This window comes from Saimiri boliviensis, chromosome 14, assembly GCF_048565385.1.
Source record: "Saimiri boliviensis isolate mSaiBol1 chromosome 14, mSaiBol1.pri, whole genome shotgun sequence".
Taxonomy (NCBI): domain Eukaryota; kingdom Metazoa; phylum Chordata; class Mammalia; order Primates; family Cebidae; genus Saimiri; species Saimiri boliviensis.
Genome location: NC_133462.1, coordinates 22612116 through 22639969, shown reverse-complemented (window position 1 = coordinate 22639969; position 27854 = coordinate 22612116). Strand labels below are relative to the sequence as shown.

Below are 27854 nucleotides of genomic sequence, written 5' to 3'. Positions count from 1 at the left end.
CCGGCCAGGAGCCTTATTAGACATTTTTTTCCTAAACTCCTACCCCTAGGTCATGAAATGTCATTTTCACTGATACACTATCTGTGTACCATATCGGTGCTTTATGTGTCAAAGGAGTTGATTTTTTTCAACATCCCAAGAAACAGTTTTTCCCTCTCGGCCAAATGTCTCCAAGCACTGTTGATGGCTACATTAGAAACAGAAATAATTATTTTTTGTGTGTTTTGTTTTACGTTAAGTATATTAATAAAATAGGTGTACTTTAATGGAATATGTTGTATATAGTTTTCTAAATAATGGAGCTGTTTCTGTTTCACTTTTTAGCATCCGAGTTGCAGTAGAATCGTTTATGCAGCTTCCCTACAGAGCAAAAAAATTCAGCCTGTACTGTACAAAGCCTGTCACATTACACATCGACTTCTGTGAAGACAGTACTGACATCGTGTAAGTACAGCTTAAGTCCTTTGAATCCTTAGTAAAAGCCTTCTGTCAAGTGCATGGTGTTCTATGAAGCCAGTTCCTCTGTAGAAGTGCTGAGCAGGAGGCCTCTGTGTTCCTCAGGAGCGGCTTCTGAGTCAGTGTTTGTCTGACCTTGCTGTGGTTCAGGAGTTTGGAGCAGGCCTAGCTCTGTGCTTCTTGCCTTTGTTTCAAACTTACAAAAAGTAATAAATTAACTGTAAAGAAAAATATTCATAAGGCAGAATCATGGAGCATTATATACGTGTGTACACACACATGTTTTTTGAGACAGGGTCTCACCCTATTGTGCGGGCTATAGTGCAGTAGCATGATCATGGTTCACTGCAGCTTCAGCCTCCTGGGTTCAAGCAACCCTCCTAACTCAGCCTCCCGAATGTCTGGGACTACAGGCACATGCCACCACACCCAGCTAAGTTTTCTCTCCTCTCTTCCCCTCCCCTCTCCCAACCCCCTCCCCTCCCCTCCCCTCCCCTCTATTCCCCTCCCCTCCTCCTCTCCTGTCCCCTCCCCTCCCTCCTCCTCCTCTCCCTCCCCCCATCCTCCAGTCCTCTCCCTCCTCCCCTCATCCTCCACTCCTCCCTCCTCCCCCCTCTCCTCTCCTTTCCCTCACCCTGCCCTGCCTTGCCCTGCCCTGCTGATGTGATAATTCTGTGTGTGAGAGAGACAGAGAGAGACTGGCTGATGTGATTATTCTGTGTGTGTATGTGTGTGTGTGTGTGTGTGTGTGTGTGTGTGTGTGAGAGAGAGAGAGAGAGAGAGACTGGCTGATTTAACTGTTCATACACTAGACTGAGTTTTCTCTTGTGTTATTAGTAATCAACTCGCTTTCGCTTTTTTTAAAAAAGCTAATTTTTAGGTGAATCTGTGTGTAACAAGGTTTTAGAACTACTGTCTTTACTGCCTTTTAGAAATCCTTTGTAATTTTCTTGAATTGCTTAATACCTCTATTATAAAAATAAAAATAACTACTAGTTTTGACAGTTTTGAGTAATGATTATGTCCAGGCACTGTGCTAAGTGTTCTATGTACATTATCTCATTTGATCTTTAAAACAATTTTTGGAGGATAGTGGGGGCGTCTCTGATACATAAAAACAGAAGAGGCATAGAACATCATTCTGACCTTACATTTTATTTTTCTCCTTGCTAACAAGTTTCTCCTCCTTCCCCACTGCCTACAACTTTGCCTGCAAGATTTTTTGTTTTTTTTTTGTTTTTGTTTTTTTTGCAAAGCAAAAGAAAGTTGTAGAAAGACAAGATGGTAGGGGTAAAATGGGAGCCAGTGAGAGGGCTCTAGGGTCAGCAGAGTGAGGAACCGTAGTCCATAGTAGCTGGGACCCAGTGCAGTAGCTCACACCTTTAATCCTAGCACTTAGGGAGGCTGAGGCAGGAGAATCGCTTTAGCCCAGGAGTTTTAGAGCAGCCTGGGCAACATAGCGAGACACTGCCTCTATAAATAAACTTTTTTTTTCACTGCTGGGTATGGTGATGCACATCTGTAGTCCCAACTACTCAGGAGGCTGAGGTGAGGGAGAGGATCGCTTGAGCCCAGGAGTTCAGGGCTGCAGTGAGCTGTGTTGGTGCCACTGCACTCCAGCCTGGGTAAAGAGTGAGACCCTGTCTCAAAAAAAAAACAAAATGAAACAAAGATAGTAGCTGACTGTCCCATGCCTACCTGTCAGAGTGTTGGTATGCCAGCACACGTGCCCTCTTTGTGTCAGACTGTGCTAGACACCCCATGCTCAGGATCCCTGCCCCAGGAGCTTGTGTTCTGGTTGGGGAGGCTGATTTGTCCCAGGTGGCTGGGGATGGTGGCGGTGTGACAGGCAGTACAGTGGTGGGCACAGGTCATTCTCACTGGGGCCTCTGTGCTGTGAGTCTGCACCCGTGCAGGTGACAGTTTTTTTTTGTTTTTGTTTTTTTTTTTTTTGAGACAAAGTTTCTCTCTTGTTACCCAGGCTGGAGTGCAATGGCGCGATCTCGGCTCACCGCAACCTCCGCCTCCTGGGTTCAGGCAATTCTCCTGCCTCAGCCTCCTGAGTAGCTGGGATTACAGGCACATGCCACCATGCCCACCTAATTTTTTGTATTTTTAGTAGAGACGGGGTTTCACCGTGTTGACGAGGATGGTCTCGATCTCTCGACCTCGTGATCCACCCGCCTCGGCCTCCCAAAGTGCTGGGATTACAGGCTTGAGCCACCGCGCCCGGCCTGACAGTTTTGAGAAGAGCATGTTGCAGGATGTAGTGGGATCCTCACCCCTAGAGCAGGGCCAGCGCCAGGTGTCCCATCATCTGCATCACGTGTTCCATATGTAGTGTGAGAAATGTCTGGTGCGTGCTTTACAAAATGCTGATGGTGTGCTGGCCTCAGATTTTTATGTAATGAAGTTGCATCTGTTCACTGTTCCAGACCTGCCAGGAAGTGGGACAGTGCAGCTGTTCAGTACTTTCAGAACCTTCTCAAAGGTAAGCCAGTGCCTGATCACTGCAGCCTGCCGGGAAGTGACACCCACAGAGGCCCCAGCTTCTGCTGCTGGAGAGAGTTGGAGATGCCACCGCTGGCCGAACGGCCCTCCTCAGAGGGGTTCCCTAAGCTACCTGGGGCTTCTTCCAGCTCAAGTGCCACAGTAACTCTGCACCCATAGTGGCGTGGATGTCAGTAATTGACAGCTGAGATCAGCTGGGGGCTGTTTGTGCAGGGGAACCCCTACACAGTAATAATGCCTGCCTCTTAGTTGGCATAAAAGCTGCGGTGCTGCAAAATAAATTCATGTGGTTTTTATTGGACCAGCAATTGATGAAAAACCTAGCATTTTTAGCGAGCAAGAGATAGTAAATGGATATTTCTTGTGTAATAATCATTACTGCTAATTTAAGATGCATAAAATGTCTTCAGCAACCAATTTTGTGTGCTCTTTTATTTTAAATCAGTGACTATAAACAGTGTCTTTTGTGGCATCTGTCTTAACCCCGGCAGTCAGATACCTGGTTTTAGTGAGAGGGTTGGTGGGGAGGAAATGCCTGGGATACTGCCTGGTACCTCATTGGGTCCTGGCTCCTCTCCTGTGCTGTGCCATCATCTGGGTAGAGGAGGAGCCAGATCCTTTGACCTGGGAGCAGTGGGAGGCTGGGAGGTCACTGGGACTGGAGTTTTGGCCCCTGTGAGCCACAGGGGCTGCTGGGAGATGAGAATGTGGGTCTGGAGGAGGCCGGCCACCTAGTCCTCTGTGGCTCAGGCTTCTGAGCCTGGTCTCCTTGCCGGTCACATGACCACTGTACTTACCTTGAAGGTGGTGGTAAAAACTCAGTGAAAGAAGGTTTCTAAAGGACTTAGCACTGTGCCTGGTAGCTGGCAGTGATGCAGCTGCCCATGGGGTTTGGAGTCTCTAAGGGAGTAGCCAGGTGCTGCACTCCATGGGGATTTGCAGGGTACAGCGGATCTCACATGAAGGCTTGGGACTGGAAATCTGGGTTTGGAAGGCAGTGGAGGAGAAGAGAAGACCAGGAGCTGTACTTGAGGAGGTATTCATGGGGTGGCACAGGAACCTGTTGATAGGGACAGGACCTGTGACCCACTCCACAATTAGGAGAGCCTTTGCCTAACATGCTCCCTCTGGGTCCTGCCTGAGGAAGCCATTTGGGCACTCTTAAGTGGTTAGCAGAGGTTACTAGGTGGGAAATAGTCATGATTGTTTCAAATATACTCTTAACATGAGCTAATTTGTGTTTTTATTTATGCTATTTAGCAACTACACAGGTGGAAGCCAGATTATGTGCGGTGGAAGAAGATACATTTGAGGTTTACCTTTATGTAACTATAAAAGATGAAAAAGTAAGTGAAAGAACTGTATTTTTAAAATATTTTATCATGATTTAAAATTTTACTTTAATAAAACAAAAAATGACAAGAAAAACACTAAAAGCACTGTTGTTCCCACAGCATAGAAATTGTCTTCATTTCTTAAGGTCTGCCTTAGATTTGAAGTTAGCCAGGTCTGTATTTTCTTCTTTTGATTTCTTTAAAAAATGACTTTGGCATTTTATTTCAAAATGACCAAGAAATTATCATTATCATGAAATGTTTTCTTCTTACTTGATGTGGTTTTTATAAATATAGTGATTTGCTGTAGCAGTAGTTCACTGCCTTTCCCCCATACTTGCTCACTGTATGCAACATGTGCTTGCTGTAAAAAATTTAGATCACAAGTGGAAAGAAAGCAGATATCACATGTGAGCAGTCCCTACCTCTGCCAGGTGCCAGCTGCTAGCATTTTGGCCGCTGCCCTTTCTGAAGGTGGCTCAGGGCACAGCTCAGCGCTGGACAGATGTGGACAGAAGGGGCAGATCCAGGGCTGCTCAGAACCCATGGAAGGCACCTTCACCATGGATTTTTTAAAAATTATATTTCGAAATAGTTTTAGACTTACAGATGAGACGCAGAATAGCACAGAGATTTTGGGATATGCTTTGCCCAGTTTGTCCTGATGTTAACATAGCACAAAACCACAGTATGGTTTTTAAAACCAGAAAAGTAATATTGATAAAATACCATTGAAAAAATGCTCATCGTCACTGATTATTAAAGAAATACAAATCAAAACCAAATTGAGATAACACCTCACGCCAGTTAGAAGGATTAGTGGGAAGTATTTGGTTTACCAGAGCAGGAGTCAAATGTTTCTGTCAGATTATGTTCTATAAAATAATTTCTCTGAAAATTGAAATTTGAGTATTTTCTTTAAATTCACTTGACTATGTCTTATGAAATGTTTAAAATTTTACAGGTTTGTGTTAATGATGATCTTGTTGCAAAGAACTATGCTTGTTATATGTCACCTACAAAGAATAAAAACCTTGATTATTTAGAAAAACCAAGATTGGATTTAAAATCAGCATCCTCCTCCAATAAACTCAATCCAGCACTTACCCTCTGGCCAATGTTTTTGCGAGAAAAAGATGTTCAAGGAATGGAAAGTGAGTCAATTCTCACCATATCAACTTCCCTTATGTTATTTTATTAATAATCTTAATGTATACATGTAAGTTGTACAGACTTTTCCCCACATGGAGACAAAGAGTTGGACTCTGCTTAATATTTAAAGTTTAATCCTGATGAGGCCATGACAGATTGTAAGGTCATAAAGTGCTACATGTGTTCATTGAGACCAGGAAAAAACTGTCCTCAATTTCTTATTAACATCAAGTTATGTTGTTAGAAGTCCAAATGTTTGTAATTTAGAGATTCTAACAAAACAAGGTTTTGAATATTCAGACTTCTAAACACTTTCAAAAAGAGTCAAAAAGAGCTGTTTATCATAAGTAACCCTTAGTGTGAAAATATAAGAGCTCGTCACGGACTGTAGAAACAGTTTCCGATGTTTCTATCCACATCCAGTTTTTAGTCCCCTCACCTTGTGTCCCCTAGTCAGCTCTCCTGTAACCGCAGAGCAAAAAGTAAGAGCAGAAGTAGTATACGAACGAGTTCACATTTTTATTTTGGATTTTATTTCATGCTTAAATTCTGAAATTTATTCTTTCTATCAGATTCACGTGGCTTAAATTTTCTGGCACAGTCCCTGCAGCATACATGGTGCAAGGGTGTTGTCGGTGACGTCAGGCCAACAGCCACAGCACTGGGTGAGTTCTGCTAGTGTGGTTTATTTCACAGGCAGCATGAAAAAGGTATTCATAGCTTTTTAAAGATTAGAAAGGTTGTCTAGAAGGGCCATGGTAATTCTCTGTCTCTCTTTTCTTAATTTAATGTAACTGATTGTGATGTAGAGGTTGAAAGAGATCACGTGTCCTGCATTTCATACTTAGACATTTTACTGTCGCCGGGCACAGTGACTCAAGCCTGTAATCCCAGCACTTTGGGAGGCCGAGGCAGGTGGATCACGAGGTCGAGAGATTGAGACCATCCTGGTCAACATGGTGAAACCCCGTCTCTACTAAAAATACAAAAAATTAGCTGGGCATGGTGGCCCGTGCCTGTAATCCCAGCTACTCAGGAGGCTGAGGCAGGAGAATTGCCTGAACCCAGGAGGCGGAGGTTGCGGTGAGCCGAGATCGCGCCATTGCACTCCAGCCTGGGTAACGAGAGCGAAACTCTGCCTCAAAAAAAAAAAAAATTTTTACTGTCACGTAAAGAACACAACAGGCACCTGTTCATGTGCAGGACTGATTTATTTCAGCCTAGCCATAAGACCAGTAATCACTATCTGTCCTCAGAGTATACATATATATTTATGATTGAGTTTTCACTTAGGCAACAGGATGCATAAAAATATGGAAGATAGGCTTATAAGGGCAAAAATACCTAGTTTTTAATGCCAGTCTTTAGGATATTTAATGAATTAGAATTGCTGGGTGAGGGTGAAACTTATTAGCCCCTTTGATGCCTGGCTCACACTGTGGTGGTTCCTCCGCCATTTCACTCTTATGCTAGATGTGTGTCCAGGAAGGCCTCACTTCATGTCTCGGATAGGTTCTTGGAAACTGACCTTAAGTAAAACAATGTTATAACGAAACAACCTTGAGAAACAACACAATTTGAGGGCCTGCTATACTTTGTTTCATTTAAATCCATGGTTTCCAAGAACTTGTTGACACGTCAAATGAGGACTTACTGATACCTGTGGTCATAATATTTCCATAGTAAACAACTACATTAAAGCTTTAGCCAACTAAAATCTTCCCTGTACTTCAAATTATTTTCAGTTACTTTGGTAATGTTGCTCATGATAGAGAAAGAAAGATACAAAGGATTTTTCTCAGCCATTTTACCAACTGGAGTCCTCCATGGACAGCAACACCCAAACCCTGTCCCCCACTTGGGCCTCGCTCAGCCCTGGGCCTGGCCGCTGGAGGCTCCCCACTCGCTCGGCCCACCTGTTGTATAGCATTCAGTGGTTCCTGAGCTCTTGTCCCGTGTCCAAGAAGAACGAGGTTATGCTGACAGAAGGGTGAGGATGGGCAGAAAAGAATTTTACTGAGCAATGGAACAAGCTCTCAGTGTAACCTCATTCTTCTTGGATGGGTGGTTTCTCTCTCAGTGTGGCTGGGTGGGGGCTTTTTATGGACTCAGAATGGGGAGTGCATGCTGATTGGTTAGTGAGTATGCAAAAAAGGTTGAAGTAAACACACCACTCAAAGGTGGGTATGACAGTGTAGAAAACCAATTAGGAAAGGGTAGGTATTTGTGAAATAGGTGAAGGGTAGAGATCAATGAGAGTAAAAAAATGCCAAACGGGAAGACAGATCCTCAATCCAGTCAGTGGATTACCTGAGACTTGTAGCTAGGCTTTAAAATTGTTTTCTGCTTGAAGATTGGGTTTCACCAGGGACCCACCCCTGTCCACCTAGACATTTGGCTGCCTTTTGCTGCTATCAATAGCCCAAATTGTAGAAACCTGTCATCTCAGTACCTACTTTTAAAAATTGCAGCATCATGGCCAGGTGCAGTGGCTAATGCCTATAATCCCAGCGCTTTGGGAGGTCAAGCCTGGCAGATCACTTGAGGCTGGAGATTCAAGACCAGCCTGGCCAATATGGTGAAATCTCATCTCTACTAAAAAAAAAAAAAAAAAAATACAAAAATTAGCTGGGTGTGGTAGCACATGCCTGTAGTCCCAGCTACTTGGGAGGCTGAGGCAGGAAAATCACTTGAATCTGGGAGGTGGAGGTTGTAGTGAGCCAAGATTGTGTCATTACACTCCAACCTGGGTGACAGAGGCTCCGTCTCAAAAAACAAACAAATTAAATTGTAGGCCTGGCACGGTGGCTCGTGTCTCTAATCCCAGCACTTTGGGAGGCCAAGGTGGGTGGATCACCTTTGAGACCAGCCTGGCCAACATGGTGAAACCTCGTCTCTACTAAAAATACAAAAATTAGCCGGATGTGGTGGCACGTGCCTGTAGTCTCAGCTACTCAGGAGGCTGAACCAGGAAAATTGCTTGAACCTGGGAGGCAGAGGTTGCAAAATCACAAATCTTTGTTTAAAGATTGTGCCACTGCACTCTAGCCTGGGTGACATAGCGAGACTCTGGCTCAAAAATAAATAAATAAAATTGTAGAGCTTTTCTTTCCAAAGTTTTCCAAAGGATATTTATAAAATTTTTATTTCACAGAAATGAAATCCTACTATATATGCCTCTTTGTAATATATTTTACTTAGTATATGTCTGAACTCCTTTCTAGGTCAAATATATTCGATATAATGTGTTTAAGGACATAGGCTGTGATGTGAGACTGTCAGGGTGTCAGGCTGCTTCCTTCTCTGGGACATGGGGCGGTGTCTGGGAGTTGCCGAACTGGGCCATCTGTGTAGTGTGCTTGGCTCAATGCTTGGCCTGTGGCAGCCTCAGCCCAAGTGGCCCCCGCCTCAGATTCTGATATGCCTCCTGTAGGGGGTCCAGGTGAGAATTATGGCAGAAGGTAGCCCCTATTGTTGATGGGAGTGTATTCTTTCCTTTTATATTCTTTTTCCGTTGGAGGAATAAAAATACCAGGCACTACGTCACTGTGTTTAATTATTGTGTGGCTTTCCATTGCGTGATATGTCAAAATTACTTTCCAGCTTGCTGGGCAGTAATTGTTTCCTGCTTACTACAGTCAGTACTGGAATGAACTGTGCTTATCTTTGAAAAAGAAAAGATTATGGTGAACAACAACAAAAAGCTAATGTGAGGTGTGACTGAATTGGCATGTAAAAAACAGAATGATTAGGTGTTACTTTTCCAAGTACGGATTTCCCTTTAATTATTGTGAAAAGCTACCTCAACTATATTTGTTAGTTTTTGGTGTTTCTCTTTGAAGTTGCCTAATATTTTTAAGTATAATACTTTGTTAATACTTGATTTGCTAATATTTGATTAAACAATCCCGTATTACAGAAGGACTACAGTGAAAAATAATTTTTTCCTTTGCAACCTCTTCTTATCCCAGGATGTCCCCTAGAGATAAACCCACTTTTTAAAGTTGTTTATTTTGGTAGTTTTAAAGTTGTTTATTTTGGTAGTTAAATTTTAAAAATTTAAAAATAATTATGTACATTTTACTATTTTACTTCTTAGCTTTAGACATTGTCTTGATTTCTAGGGCAGATTTGCTCTCATGTCCCTAACCCACATTCATTTATTCATCAGATATTTATGAAGCCCTCACTGTCAGGTGCTGTTCTAGAGACTCACAAGAGGGAAACAAAATCTCTGCTTCCTTAGAGTTTATAGCCGTCTCCTCAATAAATTTTTTTGTTTTACAATAATCACAAACTTACTGAAGAGTTGGAGAGTATTACAAAGAACTTTTTTCCCAAACCATTTGAGAATAAGTTGCTAACTGGATTCCTCAATACTTGAGTTTTTCCTAGAAAGAAGGACATTCTCAAAAATATCTACAATACAAGTATCAGAGCATGTGGATTAACACGGATACATTGTGATCATGTAACTCCCAGGCACCATTCAGGTTTTGCTGATTATCCTGATACTCCCTTTTTAGCAAAGAGATGTCACTGAGTATCACTTGTTGCATTTAGAGAACACATGTCTTTACTCTTCTTTCCTCTGGAGTGGTTCCTGAGTCTCCTTGATTTTTATGACCTGGCGCTTTGGCAAATTATAGACTCACTGTTTTGCAGAATGTGTTCTGGATTTTAGCCATTCTAATAGGGGTGCAGTGGAATATCACTATTTTAATTTGTATTTCTCTAATGACATATGATGCGAGCATCTTTTCATATGCTTATTTGCTGTTGGTATATCTTCTCAGATGAGAGGTCTCTTCAGGATTTGCCTATTTTATTTTATTTATTTATTTTTTGAGATGGAGTCTTGTTCTTTCACCCAGGCTGGAGTGCAGAGGTGTGATCTCGGCTCATGCAACCTCTGCCTCCCAGGTTCAAGCCTCTTGCCTCAGCTTCCACACCTAGCTGATTTTTGTGACTGTAGTAGAGACGGAGTTTCACCATGTTGGCCAGGCTGATCTCAAACTCCTGAGCTCAAGTGATCCATCCGCCTCAGCCTCCCAAAGTGCTGGGATCACAGGTGTGAGCCACCATGCCTGGCAAGGATTTGCCTATTTTAAATGGACTTCTTTGTCATTTTATTGTTGAGTTTTAGGAGTACTTTTCACATTTTGGATGACAGTCCTTTTTTACATGTGCCCTTTGCAAACATTTCCTCCCAGTGGGTGGCTTGTCTCTCATTCGCTTGACAGTGTGTTTCACAGAGCAGAATTCTTTAGTTTTAATGAAGTCCAGGTGATCAGTTGCTTCTTTCATGGATTGTGCGTTTGGTGTTGTCTCTAAAAACCTATTGCCGTACTCAAGGCCACCTAGGTTTTCTCCTAGTTTATTTTCTAGGAGTTTTGTATTTTTCATTTTTCATTTAGGTCTCTGATCTGTTTGAGTTGACTTTTGTGAAGGGTATAAAGTCTGTGTCTAGAGTCATTTTTCTGCATGTGGATGCTCAGTTGTTCCCGCACCATTCGTTGGAAAGCGAATGTTGGGAGTTTTGTTAGAAAGAGAAATCTTACATACTCTTTTGAAAAGAAGCTCGTCGACAATAGAGAAGCTTTTGGGAGGTGGCAAGCTCTGACTGGTAGGTGATGGTGGTAGGTAAAACTAGTATTAAAGTCATGACAGGTTATTTCAGCAACTACCAGGTAAAACTGGTGTTGGGATTCTGGCAGAGCACCTCAGCGGTGGGGCCGAGAAGGTGCTCTGTGCCTCAGGTACTTTTCCTCTGGCCCCTCAACTCTGATTTAGTTGGAGATGAAAGAATGACCTAGCTTGTATAATTAACTTTCACAAGACTAATGGGTTTAAAGTGATTGTTGATATACAGTCATGTGTTACTTACTGGATGGAGTATGTTCTTAGAAACACCTCATTAGGTGGTTTTGGTGTGCAAACATCATAGGGTGTACTTAGACCAACCTACGTGGTGCAGCCTACTACACATATAGGTCATATGGTATAGCCTGTGGCTCCTGGGCCGCAAACCTGTACAGCATGTTACTGTATTGAATGCTGTAGGGAGCTGTAACACAATGGTAGCTGTGTTATCTAAACAATTTCAACATAGAAAAGATAGTGATTATGCTGTGCTGTTGCTAGTAGGAATTTTTCACCTTCATTAACGTCTTATGAGACCACCATTGTATATGTGGTCTGTTGCTGACGGGAAGGTTGGCATTCGGCACTTGACTGGAGTTGGATTGCTGCCTGCCATGTTTATTACCATCTTTGGTTTTATTGCCCATGGTTTTTTGTTTCTCTTTTGACTTCTCTTTTCCTGCCACTTGTGATTTTAATTGGGCATTTTGATAGCATAGAAATGGGCCTTTAATGATGCGGTGGCAGGGGTGGGGATTGGGAAATGTCTAGAGCCTTGTGATTAGACTCAGTCTTCTAGGGAGCCTGTGCCCTCAGGCTGCATACTGCTCACTTCTCTGGTGCCCCTCAGTGTCCCTCACCTCCCGCCATCTGTGGGACAGGATGGCTGGAGAGGGTTGAGTTGTGTTATTTTCCTCCCCCAACCAGAAGGCTAAATTGGGCTGTATTTCCCTTCCTTTAGGTTAGGAAGCTTCTCATAAATCCCAGTAGTTTAGGCTCTGGTTCAATAGTTTCTCCCAAGGTCAGGCCCTTTTCGAAAGGAAAGCAAGCCCTCTGTATTTCCAAGTAGTTACTTTTCTCTTTCTCCTGTCGAAGTACAAGGTGATTTTTCTGTGATACTCACTGTGAGAACCTGCTAGAGCTCCAGGAGATAGAACTCACAGAAGTGTGGCACCCAGCCCCCTACCCCGGAGTTTTCATTAACAGAGGTGTCCACGATGAGCCTCCAGCAAATTGTCAGTTATAGTTCAGGTGTCTCACCTCACTTCTGGTCCCATAGCAGTTTCTTCTTCTGGGTTTCTGCCCCTGTCCATTCTGAGTCTCTCACTGTCCACGTGTCAGTCTCTCCAGTGTTGGGGCAGCAGTTTGCCCTGTGACCTCACTTGGATGGACCTAGGAAGAGTTCCTGATTTTTCAGTGTGTTCAGCTTTTTACTTGTTAGGATAGAATGGTAACCATCAAGCTTTTTACATGTTCGTCTGGAAACTGGAAATTACACTAAATTTTAAAATGTGAGATTGACAAATATAAGTTTACAGCATTTACTTCTTGGAGATTCTAATTGCTTTTCTTTTTTTTACTTATGTTGTCCATCTTCATTGACTCCTTAAGTTGTTCCAGATTCTAATTTATGGTATCCAACATCTCCTGTGATTTGAATATTTTAATATCTATTGAGACCCCTATTATGAGCCAGGATATGATCTCTCTTGGAAAATATTCTGTGAAGAAAATATTCTTAGAAGAATATGTACTTTGCTGTTCTTGGGTAGAATGTTACAGAAATCTCAACTGGTTGATAGCATTGTTCAAATCTTCATCTTTATTGATTTTCCATTAACTGTTCTGGCAATTATTGAGAAAGAGGTTTTGAAGTAGCCAACTGTAGTAGTTTTGTTTTCTTTCTAGTTCTGTCAGTTTTTGCTTCACGTATTTTGAAGGTCTGTTAATTAGGTACATGAAAGCTCAGAATTTTTATGTCCTCATGATGAATTGATTCCTCAGTCATTGTTAAATGGCTCTCTTTATCCCAGATGGTATTTTTGCTCCGAAATCTACCTTAATGTTAATGTAGCTGCTCTAGATTTCTTTTGATTAATATTAGCATAGTATGTCTTTTTATGTTCTTTTAGTTTTAACCTATTTGTGTCTTTTTTTTTTTTGAGACGGAGTTTCGCTCTTGTTGCCCAGGCTGGAGTGCAATGGCACGATCTTGGCTCACTGCAACCTCCGTCTCCTGGGTTCAAGCAATTCTCCTGCCTCAGCTTCCTGAGTAGCTGAGACTACAGGCACGCGCCACAATGCCCAGCTATTTTTTTTTTTTTTTGCATTTTTAGTAGAGACGGGGTTTCACCATGTTGACCAGGATGGCCTCGATCTCTTGACCTTGTATCCACCCGTCTCGGCCTCCCAAAGTGCTGGGATTATAGGCGTGAGCCACCGCGTCCGGCTTGTGTCTTTATATGTAAAGGGGAGTTCTTGTAGGGAGCATATAGTTGTGTCCAGTCTGTCCATCTCTGTCTTTGAACTGGAGTATTTAAATCGTTTATATTTGATGCAATTTTTAAAAAATTTTTTGTCATTTAAAATTTTTGTGGGTACATAGTAGGTATATATATTTATGGGGCACATGAGATGTTTTGGTACAGGTATGCAATGTGAAATAAGCACATCATGGAGAATGGGGTACCCATCCTCTCAAGCTTTATCCTTTGCATTACAAACAATCCAGTTACACCTTTAAGTGATTTAAAAATCTAAAACTAAGTATTGATTTAGTCACCCCAATGTGCTATAAAATAGTAGATCTTAATTCTTTCTAATTTAATGTAATGTATTGATGTTATTGGCTTTTAATCTAGCATCTTGCTATTTTCTGTTTCTCTCATCTGGTTTTTGTTCCCTTTACTCTATTTTTCTGCTTTCTTTTGGATTAAGTACCCTTTATGCTCCATTTTAACTCGTTTGTTAGCTTATTAACTATAACCTTTGTTTTTTTTTTTTGAGACAGAGTCTTGCTCTATCACCCAGGCTGGAGTGCAGTGGTGCAATCTTGGCTCACTGCACCCTTCGCCTCCTGGGTTCATGTGATTCTCCTACCCCAGCCTCCTGAGTAGTTGGGACTACAAGCACGTGCTATCATGCCCAGTAGAGATGGGGTTTCACCATGTTGGCCAGGGTGGTCTTGAACTCCTGACCTTAAGTGATCCACTAGCTTCAGCCTCTCAAAGTGCTGGGATTACAGGCAAGAGCCACCACACCTGGCCACCTATAACTTTTTGTTTTTTATGTTTAGTGATTGCTTTAGGGCTTAGAGTAAACATCTTTACTTCTCATAGTTTACCTTTAAGCAGTATTAGGCACTTCATGGATAGCATGAGGAGCTTATAGCAGTCTCCTTCCATTTCTTCCCTCCTGACCTTTATGCAATTGTTGTCATGCATTTTATTTTATTTTTGAGATGGAGTTTTGCTCTTGTTTCCCAGGCTGGAGTGCAGTAGGGCAATCTTGGTTCATTGCAGCCTCCACCACCTGGGTTCAAGTGATTCTCCTGCCTCAGCCTCCTGAATGGCTGGTACTACAGGTGTGTGCCACTACACTCAGCTAATTTTTGTATTTTTAGTAGAGATGGAGTTTCACCGTGTTGGCCAGGCTGGTCTCAAACTCCTAACCTCAGGTAATCCACCTGCCTCAGCCTCCCAAAGTGCCCGGTCTGTTGTCATGCATTTTAATCCTTCATGTATTAGAAACTCCACAATACTTTATCATTTTTTTTTTTTTGAGACGGAGTTTCGTTCTTGTTACCCAGGCTGGAGTGCAATGGCGCAATCTCGGCTCACCGCAACCTCCGCCTGCTGGGTTCAGGCAATTCTCCTGCCTCAGCCTCCTGAGTAGCTGGGATTATAGGTACGTGCCACCATGCCCAGCTAATTTTTTGTATTTTTAGTAGAGACAGGGTTTAACCATGTTGACCAGGATGGTCTCGATCTCTCGACCTCGTGATCCACCCGCCTCGGCCTCCCAAAGTGCTGGGATTACAGGCTTGAGCCACTGCACCCGGCCTTTTTTTTTTTTTTTTTTTTTTTTTTTTATTAAGTAGTCAATTCTTTCACTCTTTTTTTGAAAGAAGAAGGAAGATTAATTCTCTAACATATCATAAGCATGCAGGCAGGTCATCAGAGTCTGTGCTCCTTCTGTCTTGGTGGCCTTGCCATCCTGAAGGTTTTGCTGCCATCCTCCTGTTCCAAAATGATCTATCACTGTGTCTCCCTTCCAGCTAGTTGGGGGTGGGGGGAGAGGAGAAGGGGGTACAACTCAGAGATTGCATATGATGCTTCTTTTCTCATTGAAGGTCTGGGAGAAGTTGTCCTTCTTTTGGATTGCCAGGCTCCCACTACAAATCAGGGGTTCTGTTACCTCAAAGTCGGAGTTAGAAAACTGCCACCATGGGCCACATCTGGCCTGCCACCTATTTTTGTACAACCTCTAAGCTAAAAGTGATTTTTCCATTTTTTAAATAGTTGAAAAAAATGAAAAGAGAAAGAATATTTTGTGATACATTAAAATGATATGAAATTGAAATCTCAGGCCGGGCGCGGTGGCTCAAGCCTGTAATCCCAGCACTTTGGGAGGCCGAGGCGGGTGGATCACAAGGTCAAGAGATCGAGACCATCCTGGTCAACATGGTGAAACCCCATCTCTACTAAAAATACAAAAAATTAGCTGGGCATGGTGGCGCGTGCCTGTAATCCTAGCTACTCAGGAGGCTGAGGCAGGAGAATTGCCTGAGCCCAGGTGGCGGAGGTTGCGGTGAGCCGAGATCGCACCATTGCACTCCAGCCTGGGTAACAAGAGCGAAACTCCGTCTCAAAAAAAAAAAAAAAAAAAAAAAGAAATTGAAATCTCAGTATTTACAAATAAAGTTTCACTGAACATACTGGACACATTTGCTTACATATTGTATACCACTGCTTCTGCACTGTCACAGCTGAGTTGAGTGGTGGTACCTCAGGCCACCTGTCCCACAAAGCCTGCAGCATTTACCAGCTGGCACTTTGCAGAAGGAGTTTGCGGACACTGATCTGCAGCATGGACTGAATGATATTACAGGGTAACTGACAGACCTTGTCACACTCACCAGCACGGAGACCACAGATTTTGTATGTCTCTTTAGACTTTAACTCTATTTTAAAAAAAGATTTTTAAGATGAGGATATATGTTTTTATATTTACCTTCATATTTATCATTTCTGATGGTCTTTATTCTCTTTTTTTTTTTTTTTCTCTTCAGAGACAGGGTCTTGCACTGTTGCCCAAGCTGGAATGCAGTGGTGTGATCGTGGCTCACTGCAGCCTCAAACACCTCAGCCTCCCAAGTTGCTGGGACTAGGCACATAGCACCATGCCTGGCTAATTTTCAGACTTGTTTTAGAGACAGATTTTCATCATATTGGTCAGGCTGATCTCAGACTCCTGACCTCAGGTGATCTGCCTACCTCGGCCTCCCAAAGTGTTGGGATTACAGGTGTGAGCCACTGCCACCCGGTCTTTCTTTAGCTTACTTTGCTTGGATGGAGCACATCCACACCCTAAGGGCCGGGTATGTGGGAGCTGTTTCTCATCAGCTCTTGAGCCCTGTTACTCTCATTGCAGTGGCAGGGGTGGCCTTTTGGATTGCAGATCACTTTCCTCATTACTTATGACACTGCACGTGTTTTCATGTTCCTGTAAGCAATTTGTCTGTTTTCCTTTGTGAAGTCGCTGTTTACATGTTTTGAAACTTAGGTTTTTCTTATAATAAGCTGTGAGAGTTGTTGTTTTTTTTTTTTTTTTTTTTTTTTTTTTAAGAGACGGAGTTTCGCTCTTGTTACCCAGGCTGGTGTGCAATGGCGTGATCTCGGCTCACCGCAACCTCCGCCTCCTGGGTTCAGGCAATTCTCCTGCCTCAGCCTCCTGAGTAGCTGGGATTATAGGCGTGCGCCACCATGCCCAGCTAATTTTTTGTATTTTTAGTAGAGACGGGGTTTCACCATGTTGACCAGGTTGGTCTCGAGCTCTCGACCTTGTGATCCACCCGCCTCTGCCTCCCAAAGTGCTGGGATTACAGGCTTGAGCCACCGCGCCCGGCCTGAGAGTTTTTATTTTTAACCTTTTTGGAGACAGGGTCTCCCTATGCTGGCCAGGCTGGTCTCAAACTCCTGGCCTCAAGCAGTCCCCCGCTTTAGTCTTCCGAAGTGCTAGGATTATGGGCACACACCACTGTGCCTGGCTGAGTTTTTAAAATTACATTCTGGAGATGTCATTTGTCATATATTTGTATTATAAATAAATTTCATTCTAGTCTGTGGCTTGTCTTTTTGTTTTCTTAACGGTATTTTTCAGAGAGAGAAGTTTTTGATTTTGATAAAGTCTAGCTAATCACTTTTTCTTCTTTTAGGATTTCATGTCCTCTTTAAGAAATCTTTGCTTTCTCTATGTTTTCTAGTTTTGGCTTTTACGTTTAGTTCTAGGATCCATTTCAAGTCAGCGATGGGAGGTAAGGGTCAGGATTTGGATTTGTTTCTTCCATGTGGGTATTCAGTTGTTCCACTATATATTATTCTGCATTTGTTGAGCTGCATCTTCAAGGTAGATTCCTGGAAGAGGGGTTTCTGGTCAAAGAATGGCAACCTCTGTTGCCAGGTGCTGTGGGTACTGTATTACCTGGGAGGCTCATGGGAATCTAGGAGGCTGCCTGTTTGCCCACAGCCTCGCCAGCAGAGAGTTTCAAGTTTTTGGATTTTTTTCAGTTTGCAGTGAGAAATAGTATCTTAAATGAGTTTCTATTTACATTTCCTTATTATGAGTTCCACTTATGAGTCTTTAATAAGTCACATACATTTATTGTGATTTAATATATATTTGGACTTCTTTTCATTATCTCATTTTGTGTTTTTGTTTGTTTGAGACAGAATCTCACTCTGTCACTGAGGCTGGAGTGCTGTGGCTCACTGCAGTCTCTGCCTCTCTGCTTCAAGTGATTCTTCCACCTCAGCCTCCGAAGTAGCTGGGATTAAAGGCATGCACCACTACGCCCAGCTAATTTTTGTATTTTTAGTAGAGACAGGGTTTCACTATGTTGGCCAGGCTGATCTTGAACTCCTGACCTCAATGATCCACCTGCCTTGGGCTCCCAAAGTGAGCCACCACGGCTGGACTCATTTTGTGTTTTCTATTGACTGTAGTTTTTCTATTTTATTTGTTATTTTCTGCCTCCTCTTGAATTGACCGTTTTCTCCCTCTTCCTTTCTACTCTTTTATATATTGCATTTCATTTCTCTTAGCCTTAAATTTTATATATACTTATACTTTCTAATGAAGTTTCAAGGTAATCATGGTTCTCACATCAAAAATGTCACCTTTTCTTTTATAAACTCCTCTTCCATTTCTGTTCTATTTTCTAGAATTTTAGTTTAACCTGCTATTTTATAAATATTTTCTTTAAGTTCCTTAGAGTGGAATTGCTTGGGTTCGAATCCCAGATCTGTTCTGTATTAGCTGAATAAACATGGGCAAGTTATTTCACCTCTCTGTGCCTGCTTTTCCTAATCTGAAAAGGGGGAAATAATTGTTCCCATAGAGAAATCACATGGAATTCAGTAAAGTACCTGCTACTGTCACATAAAATTGAATTATATAAAGTGAATTCATATAAAGCATTTAGAATAGTTCTTGATATATAGTAAGTACTAAGTAGATGTTGATTATATAATTAATATTATGGAACTGCAGGTTTCTTCTCCATCCCCAAGTATATACTTTGTAGTTCTTTTAGTAGGGAGCTGTCTTTGTTCACACTGCTGTAAAGGAATACCTGAGACTGAATAATTTAGCAAGAAAAGATTTATTTGGCTCACAATTATACAAGCTGTACAAGAAGCATAGAGCTGGCATATGCTTCCGCTGAGGCCTCAGGAAGCTTCCAATCATGGCGGAAGGGGAACAGGAACTGTGTGTCACCCGATGAAAGAGGAAGAGAGAGAGAGGGGAGGGAGTGCTATGTTATCTATCTATTTATTTATTTATATTTTCATTTTTTGAGATGGAGTCCCACTGTGTGACCCAGGCTAGAATGCTATGATGCAGTCTCAATTCACTACAACCTCCACTTCCCAGGTTCAAGTGATTCTCCTGCTTCAGCCTCCCAAGTAGCTGGGACTACAGGAGTGCATCACCATGCCTGGAAAACTTTTGTATTTTCAGTAGAGACAGGGTTTTACCATGTTGAGCAGGCTGGTGTCGAACTCCTGATCTCAAGTGATCCACCTACCTCGGCCTCCCAAAGTGCTGGGATTACAGGCGTGCCACTGCACTTGGCCTGTTTGGTTTCGTAAATACTATTTCTTCTTTTATTTCTTGGATATTTTAAATAAGTTTATTTGAAAGTCCTTTTCAGACTGATGTTTCATCTTCATATCATCAGATGTGAATATTTCTCTCCCAGTCTCCTGTTTATTTATTTACTGTTTATGATGGCATTGGACTCCTTTGCGGACTTAGTGATTTTCATTTAAGAGCTTGTCTTGTATGGACATTCCTCTCGGTGAATTTTAACCACCACCTCCACTCCTAGTTCTAGAGTTTTATCTTTTTGGTTGAAAGTTGTACCCTGATAATGTAATCACAAACCAAAAGACCACATGACATGCAGATTGATTTGAGCTCCAAATTACTTTAAAGAAGGGTTAGGGCAGTTTATAATACCATTTCACATTTCAGGGTAACTTCTGTTATTTAATAGGTAAAAGGTGTATCTTGTCATTTCAGTTTGTGCTTCTTTTATTAATAGGAGGACACTTTTGTAGAATTGCCTCTCTGTTTCCCTAATAAATGATTGCTGGGTAAAACAACAGCCATTTTATAATGCTCATGGGTTCTGTGGTCAGGAATTCGGAATAGGCATGGCAAGAGGGTTTGCCTTTGTTCCACACTGTCCAGGGCCTCGGGAGGGAAACTTGAGGGCTGGCAGTAAGTAACTAAGCCGGTGCATCTGAGGACTCAGGCACATTCTGGCAGTTGATGCTGACTTTTGTCTGGGACCTCAGCTGGGGCTGTCGTCCACAATACCCTGGCAACCTTTCCATGTGGCGGCTTCCCCACAGCATCACGGCTGGGCTTCAAACGTGAGCATCTAAGATGGCAAATGGTGACTGTGTCACCTTTTGGTGACGTTGCTTTAGAAGTCACACAGCACCACTTCCCTGTTGGTTATGAGCCCACCCAGGTGCATGGGAAAGGAACATAGAGCCCACCTCTTGGAGGGAGGTAGTGTCGAGTTGTAAGAAGAGCCTGTGTGTTGGTGCACGTTGCTCTTGTCTTAGGGAAATGTCACCTGACAAGTTGGGAAAATATTATTGTGTTCAATTATTAGTCAGCTGGTGTGGGAATTTTTAGAACATTGTAATTGTTTTTTTACAATAAAGGTTGAAACAAGATTTTAAAATGTAATCTCCTCAAGTAAGGCTTATTACAAATTCATATTCCATAAAAATTTTACATATTAAGACTTTATAATAGTATTTGCTTTTATTATATTCCTTTATATCCTATTTTCTATTAATATCACTTTTCCATGTAGCCTTCTTATTACCATTTTTATTTTGCAGATGAAGCCGTAAAATGTAATATGGATTCATTGAGAGATTCACCTAAAAACAAATCTGAAAAGAAACAGCATTGCATCTCTTTAAAAGATACAAATAAGGTTGTATTTTTAAAATGCTCTTTAAATACAAAGTTCATGTAGCGTTAACTTAAAAATTTTCTCTTTTGAAATCGCTTTGAAACCAAAAGTATGTTTTCTATTAAAAAATCCTTGGCCATGTTAGCTTTGTTCATGAAAAAGTATAGTTTGCACGTTTGCCTATTTTGAAAGGAGAAAATAATTCCAGCTCCTTCACATCAAGCTCTTACTCTCAGCCTAGTTTGCTTTCTACAGAATTGGATATTGATTCTCCTTTTAATGAAGGCGTGAAAATCTGGAATTCCGGGGCATTGTCATAGTGATGTGCAAGTCTAACCTGCCCTCCGGTCCCTTTGACAAGGCAGGTGAAAGTCACTGCAGGACATTTTAAATGTCTGGAATGCCCGTGGCCTGCCGTTTGGATGTTTAATGAGTGGTTATGGCACTGGCATAATCCCCCAGTTTTCCAGTTTTTTGTCTCTCCATATCTCTGTGTGCATGAAAATTGTCTGGGATGGTTGTTCACGAGAATAACTCCCATGGAATTTTAGTTCTAAAAGAATGGATATATGTTGCTGGCATACACATTCTTTCTGAAACAAAGTTTTTTTTTTTTTTTTTTTTTTGCAGCGTGTTGAATCTTCAGCGTACTGGCCAACAAAAAGGGGCATAACCATATACGCTGACCCCGATACACCAGAAGCAAGGTATGATTTGAAAATTCAAGCTGGTGTGGCGGCGCCGGCCTGTAGTCCCAGCTACTAGGGAGGCAGGGCTGGGGGGATCGCTTAAGCCCACGAGGTCGAGGCTTCAGTGAGCTGTGATTGTACCAGTGCACTCCAGCCTGGGTGACAGAGTGAGACTCTATCTCAAAAAGAAAAAAAAGAAAAAAAGAATAAATAATTCAGTGTGTAATTGACTAGAGACTTGAGTGATACTGTCTTAAACAGTGTCCTGTAAGATCGATGATGGGAAAATGGTCCGTTTTCAAAGAGTGGCCCAAGCACTTTTGGTTAAACGTCATATATATTAACAGAAAAATGTGACGCCTGGTTGATAATCAGAGTTGACTGAAAACTGGTAGTGGCCCTAGAGTCTGTCTCCTCTTTGCCTTGTTGGACAGAGCTGTCTCTGTGAGGCAGGTCTGAAGTTTGGCATGGAGTGGTCCTGATGGGCGGGATGGCCTCACATGGCCAGATGGAAGCAGACGCTGAGTGGTTACCTGGGGTGGAAAGAGAAGAATGGTTTCATGAGTCTCAGAGGCTGGGTCTGTACTCTGTCCTCTTCAAGGTACATGTCAGTGACGTTAATGATATCGCAGAAAGGATGTCATATTGTATCACTTCATGAATGGTCTAAGAACTCAAAGCAGTAGACTTTCACACTTCCCCTCGTGGACGTTATGCTGTGGTTTGTCATATATTTTACTTTTACATATCTCATAAATGCTAGACTCTACCTCACTTTTATTTAAATAGTCAATTACAACCTACAGAGAGTTAACTAACACAAATATCTTCTCTTTTTACCTATGTGGTTGCACTGGTGTTTTTTACTTTTTGTGTAGATCCCTATTTCCATCTAGTATCATTTTCCTTTTACCTAAAGGACTTCCTTTAGAATTTCTTGTATTGCAGGTCTGCTGTTGATGAACTCTTTCAGCTTTTTTTTTTTTTTAAATATTCAAGTTCATTTTAAAAAGGATACCTTTGCTAGGTGTAGAATTCAAGGTCGACGGGACTTTATTTAAAGATGTTGCCCCTCTGTCTTCTTGCTTGCATTGTTCCTAGCACTGCGTCTGCTGTAACCGCTGCCTTTCTTCCTCTGACATTTCCTGTGACTGCTTTTCAGATTTTCTCTTGATTACTGGTTTGAGCAATTGAATTTTGGCATACCAGCCGGGCACAGTAGCCCTCGCCTACGATCCTAGTACTTTGGAAGGCTGAGGTGGGCAGATCTCCCGAGGTCAGGAGTTCAACATCAGCCTGGCCAACATGGTGAAACCCCATCTCTACTAAAAATACAAAAAGACGTTAGCTGGGCGTGATGGTGGGCGCCTGTAATCCCAGCTACTTGGGAGACTGAGGCAGGAGAATCGCTTCATCCCAGGAGGTAGAGGTTGCAATGAGCTGAGATTATGCCACGGCACTGCTACCTGAGTGACAGCAAGACTCCGTCTCAAAAAACAATATTGTATACCTTGCTGTCGTTGCTATCGTATTTCTTATGCTTGGGGTTCATTAATGTTCTTCATTTGTATCTTTCTTACATCAAATAGTCATTATGTCTACAAATATTTTTTCTGCACCAATCTCTTTTTCCTCTCCTTTTAGAGATTCTCATAAAACAAATGTCAGATATTTTGATATTGTCGCAAAAGTCCCTGAGGCTCGGTTCATTTTTTCAGCCTTTCAGTCTTGCTGTTCTTTAGATTAATGATTCTGCTGATCTGTCTGTATGTTGATTCTCTTCTATCATCTGCCTTCTGCTATTGAGCCCATCCAGTGAATATTTTTTTTTATTTTATATATATATATATATAGAGAGAGAGAGAGAGAGACAGGGTCTTGCTCTGTGACCAAGGCTCACTGCAGCCCTAGCTCACTGCAGCCTTGAATTCTTGGGCTTAAGGGATCCTCCTACCACGGCCTCCCAAGTAGCTGGGACTACAGGCATACGCTACCACAACTGGCTAACATTTTAATTTTTTGTAGGGGTCTCACTTTCTTGCTCCTACTCGTCTCCAACTCCTGAGACCAAGTTATCCTCCCACCTCGGCCTCCCAAAATGTTAGGATTACAGGTTTGAGCCACGGTGCCTGGCCTGTATTTCTTATTTCTAAAAGTCTCTCTCTTTTTTTTTAAAGTATATATTTCTTTGCTGAGAACTTATGTGTTTCCACTCGGGAGTGCTGGCCTTTTCTTCTTGCAGAGTGAATGTCCGGTGATCGCCACCCTGAGCTGCTGGGGTTGGCGCCTGCTGATTGTCAACTCTCTCAGCAGTCAGTCTGGTTTTCCTGGCCCGTGTGTGCTGAGCAGCTTTGGACTCACGCTGAGTATTTTAAATGTTACGTTGCGAGACTCTGGTTTCTGTTAACATTGTCTAGCGAGTGTTGGTTGTGTCGTTTGTCTTAGCAGGAGGTTGGTATCTCCCTGAGGTCGGGCCCTCATGCTCTGCCTCGCAGTCTGTGGGTGGCGGTGGCCGTGTGAGCCCAGGCTTTGGGGCCTCAGTGCCTGTTCTTCATCTGCTTAGCTTTGGGGGAGCCAGTGGCTTGTGTTGTGTCATGAACCAGCTCGCTGTCTGTCTTTTCAGAATTTTCCTTAACAGTTACCAGTTTCTAGGGGCTCCTTCCCCGTGTTCCTCTGGCCAGATGGTTTCTCTTAGAGGCGTTGCTGTGCAGTAATGTGGGATTGGGCCACCTTGAGAATAAAACAAGTAAGGGAGAAAAAAGATAGCGATTTCCTCACGCAGTCTTTGGACTACAGCTCCCGTCTCCAGGTTCCTCTGGATTTAGGTGTGGGTCTTCTCAGGGTTGTAGGTCACCACACTGCTGTTGCTGTTGCTGGGTGCAGCTCCAAGATCAGAGCTGGCCTTGGGGCGAGGCGAGAAAGGAAAAGAAAATTGATGGGGATTCCCAACACTCTCTGGTTTAGAGGGCACCTCTTCCTACTTCTCTGGCTTGAAAGAGGAGGTCTCTCTCGGAGGTTCTGCCATCTGCATCTGCCACAAAGTCACCCTGAGGTCAACACAGAAAGACATGGGGAGGAAAAAAACAAGGAAGTCCTGGTGATTCTGTTTTTCAAGTGTTTCTCTTCTCTCCCCTGCTGTTGGGGCCTCATCCGGAATCTCTTAGCTGTGATCAGCAGGAGAAAGAGGCTGTGGTGGGCCTGCTCCATCCTGGCAAGGATCGGCACCAGAAGTGTCAGAAATGAAACTTAAAGGACTAAGCTCTGCTGCTCACAGAAATGTGCTTACATAGATAAACCGATTCCTCAGTGGTGCTTCTTAAATTTTTAATCCAGAAAATAAAGATATTTTCAGCATTGGGGTAAATGGGTTCATAAATTTTCATTTTTTAAGAGACAGGGTCTTGTTCTTGTCGCCCAGGCTGGAGTGCAGTGGTACAGTCACAGCTCACTGCAGCGTCCCAACTCTTGAGCTTAAGCGATCCTCCCACCTCGACCTCCCTAGTTGCTAGGACTGTAGGCACATACCACCATGCCTGGCATTTTTTATTTTTGTAAAGACGGGGACTCATTACATTACCCAGGCTGCTGTTGACAAATTTTAATGAATTTTTTTTTTATTTCTAGTGATTTAAGTCAGAAGCCAAATGTGAAACCTCTTAGATCAGCTGAGAAGAAAGAATATGATGAGAAGAATGGCTGTGTGAAGTAAGACTTTTTTTCCTTGGCCTGAATTGTGTATTGAAATAATTATAATAAAATTATAAACAAGAGAAAGCTACATATTTTATTATTAATTTCAGACCTACATTCCTATCAAAAAATAAATGTACAGTGCAGCTTCTGTAGGGTTTGACATTACTTTTTTCTTTTCCGTCCCACTTGGGCACATTTTTCTGTTAAAAGCTTTGTTCCAGTGTAAGTAGTCATTTTCTACCTCACCTTCTGGATTATCTTAGTGAAGCGAACCATGTCACAAATTGAATTAGATACAGTTGATCTTTTGGGACTGTTGATGTTCTGTGGGTTGGTCTTTGCTTTCTCTCCAGTTCTCTGAAGCAGCACTGCCAGAGAAACTGTGAGTAGTTTGCCTTTATTTTATACTTGTGTAATCTACAAAATATTTACATGCCAATTTTTGTTTTGAGACAAGGTCTTTCTCTGTCACTCAGGCTGGAGTGCGGTGGTGCAGTCACAGCTCCCTGCAGCTTTGACCTCCTGGGCTCAAGTGATCCTCCCACCTCAGGCTCCCAAGTAGCTGGGACCCCAGGCATGCACCATCATACCTGGCTAATATTTTATTTTTTTGTATGCAGGGGTCTTGCTATGTTACCGAGGCTGGTCTCAAACTCCTGGCCTCAAGTGATTCTCCTGCCTCAGCCTTTCAAAGTGCTGGAATTGTAGGCATGACCACAGCTCCCAGCCTCATGTCATTTTTATACTTTTTACCATGTTAGCCTAAACAGTTTTACATTCTAAGTAACTGTAGTTGCCCCGGAGCTCTCAGAGTGACAGAGTGTGAGACAGGTCAGAGGTGGGGAGGTCCTGCTGTATCCACTGGTTTGCCGCTGGGCAGCCATGTGGGCTTCCCAGCTTCCCAGAGGCCATGCTGATGGCCTGCCAGGGCTTCTTACCCCGCAGGACACCACCCAGTATTTCAAAGCTGAGGCTTTGAAGGCTTCCAGGAGCCCACAGAGCTGGGGAATGCTGTTGATGCACCTGACTGACACCCCCCTCCCAGGGCAACCTCAGCCCTAATACCCAAAGGTTTTGCTGTCACAGTGGTTATTTACCTTGGAACAGAAGGCCTTGCATGATCCATGCAGCTTATTTATTATTATTATTATTATTAATTTTGAGACACAGTCTTGCTCTGTTGCCAGGCTGGAGTGCAGTGGTGCCATCTCGGCTCACTGCAGTCTCCACCTCCTGGGTTCAAGTGATTCTCCTGCCTCAGCCTCCCAAGTAGCTGGGACTATAGGTGCCGGCCACCATCATGTGCAGCGAATTTTTCTATTTTTAGTAGAAAGGGAGTTTCACCCTGTTGGCCAGGATCGTCTCAATCTCTTGACCTTGTGATCTGCCCACATTGGCCTCCCAAAGTGCTGGGATTAGAAGTGTGAGCCACTGCACCTGGCCTCTTTATTATTTTAAATTGTAACTTGGCAAATTAACCCTGGAATATTCTTTCTTTCATTATTATTTAATTTTTAAAATTTGAGACAGAGTCTTGCTCTGTCGCCCAGGCTGGAGTACAGTGGCGTGATGTCGGCTCACTGCAACCTCCACCTCCCGGGTTCAAGCAATTCTCCTGCCCCAGCCTCCTGAGTAGCTGGGATTACAGGCACCTGCCACCATGTCCAGCTAATTTTTGTATTTTTTGTAGAGGCAGAGTTTTGCCATGTTGGCCAGGCTGGTCTCGAACTCCAGACCTCAGAAGATCAGCCCACCTTGGCCTCCTGTAGTGTTAGAATTATAGGCTTGAGCCACCGTGCCCAGATGACCCTGGAATATTGCATTCCCTTTTATTTTCATATTAGAAAGTTCTGTCTTGTCTCCTGTTTTGCTCAAATGCCCTTTACTTAGAATCCATGGATTAAATGTCAATTATCCTGTCAGTCTCCTGTGGGTTTCAGGGAACTTTGCGGTGGTTCAAGATTAAACAGCAAAGAAGGCTTTGAATTCCTTAGGGACACAGGGATGACCTCGTGATCCCGGGACCCACCCCCTTGACCAAGCAGAGGTCCTGCATTGGTTGCACTGCGTCCAAAGCCTGCGGAACCCTGTGCTGTCATTTCTGGCAAGATAGTGAAGGCAGCCTGGAGGAGAGGCACCCTTTGCTTAAGGAGGGCCAGTCAGGGACCCGCATTGCCGTATCCCCAAACCTCACTTGGAACTATGATAATGACTGTCACGATGTGGCCAGAGGGGCACAGGCACCTTGGCTTGTTGCCAGAGGCCAGGTGTGAGGAGAGAGGCTACTAGCCTCCTCTGTGTGATGCCTGTGGTTTTCTTTTTCCTGTCTTTTTGTCTCGTTGATGGCGTTGCTCAAGCTTGTGAGTACCAGCAAGCAGTTGTGTTTCTTTCTCCTTGGGCCCGTTCCTTCATACAACTCATTTCGGAGACCCTCAAGGTTACAGTACATTCAGGAAGAGTCACCCCAGATTCAGTCTGACCCATTCCAGGATCACATACCACCGTCCCCTTGGGAATCCTGGATGCTTGGGTAGCAGAGGGAGTGGCGGGGCCCACACCCGGGTTTAAGGGCCCTCCTAGCGGATTTCTCTCTCCTAATCTTTGGGTGTCCAAGAGAAACTGCTGTGTTCGCTAAGGGCTTCTGGAGGTGTTGAG

General features: G+C 43.0%; 1 protein-coding gene across 6 annotated transcripts in view; it reads left to right on the top strand.

Annotated features, from left to right (window-relative positions):
- TDRD12 (tudor domain containing 12) overlaps nt 1–27854 on the top strand; it is an 81259-nt gene that overhangs the window by 12412 nt on the left and 40993 nt on the right. For 4 of the 6 annotated variants that reach the window (XM_074386591.1, XM_003937313.4, XM_074386590.1 and 1 more), the window contains exons 4-11: nt 325–444; nt 2892–2947; nt 4228–4313; nt 5266–5455; nt 6026–6118; nt 20741–20838; nt 21448–21524; nt 25131–25211. In XM_074386591.1, the coding sequence (XP_074242692.1) occupies nt 325–444; nt 2892–2947; nt 4228–4313; nt 5266–5455; nt 6026–6118; nt 20741–20838; nt 21448–21524; nt 25131–25211 (801 nt within the window). The remainder of the gene's footprint in view (nt 1–324; nt 445–2891; nt 2948–4227; nt 4314–5265; nt 5456–6025; nt 6119–20740; nt 20839–21447; nt 21525–25130; nt 25212–27854) is intronic. The other 2 variants (XM_074386593.1, XM_074386592.1) reach the window with 1 other exon arrangement.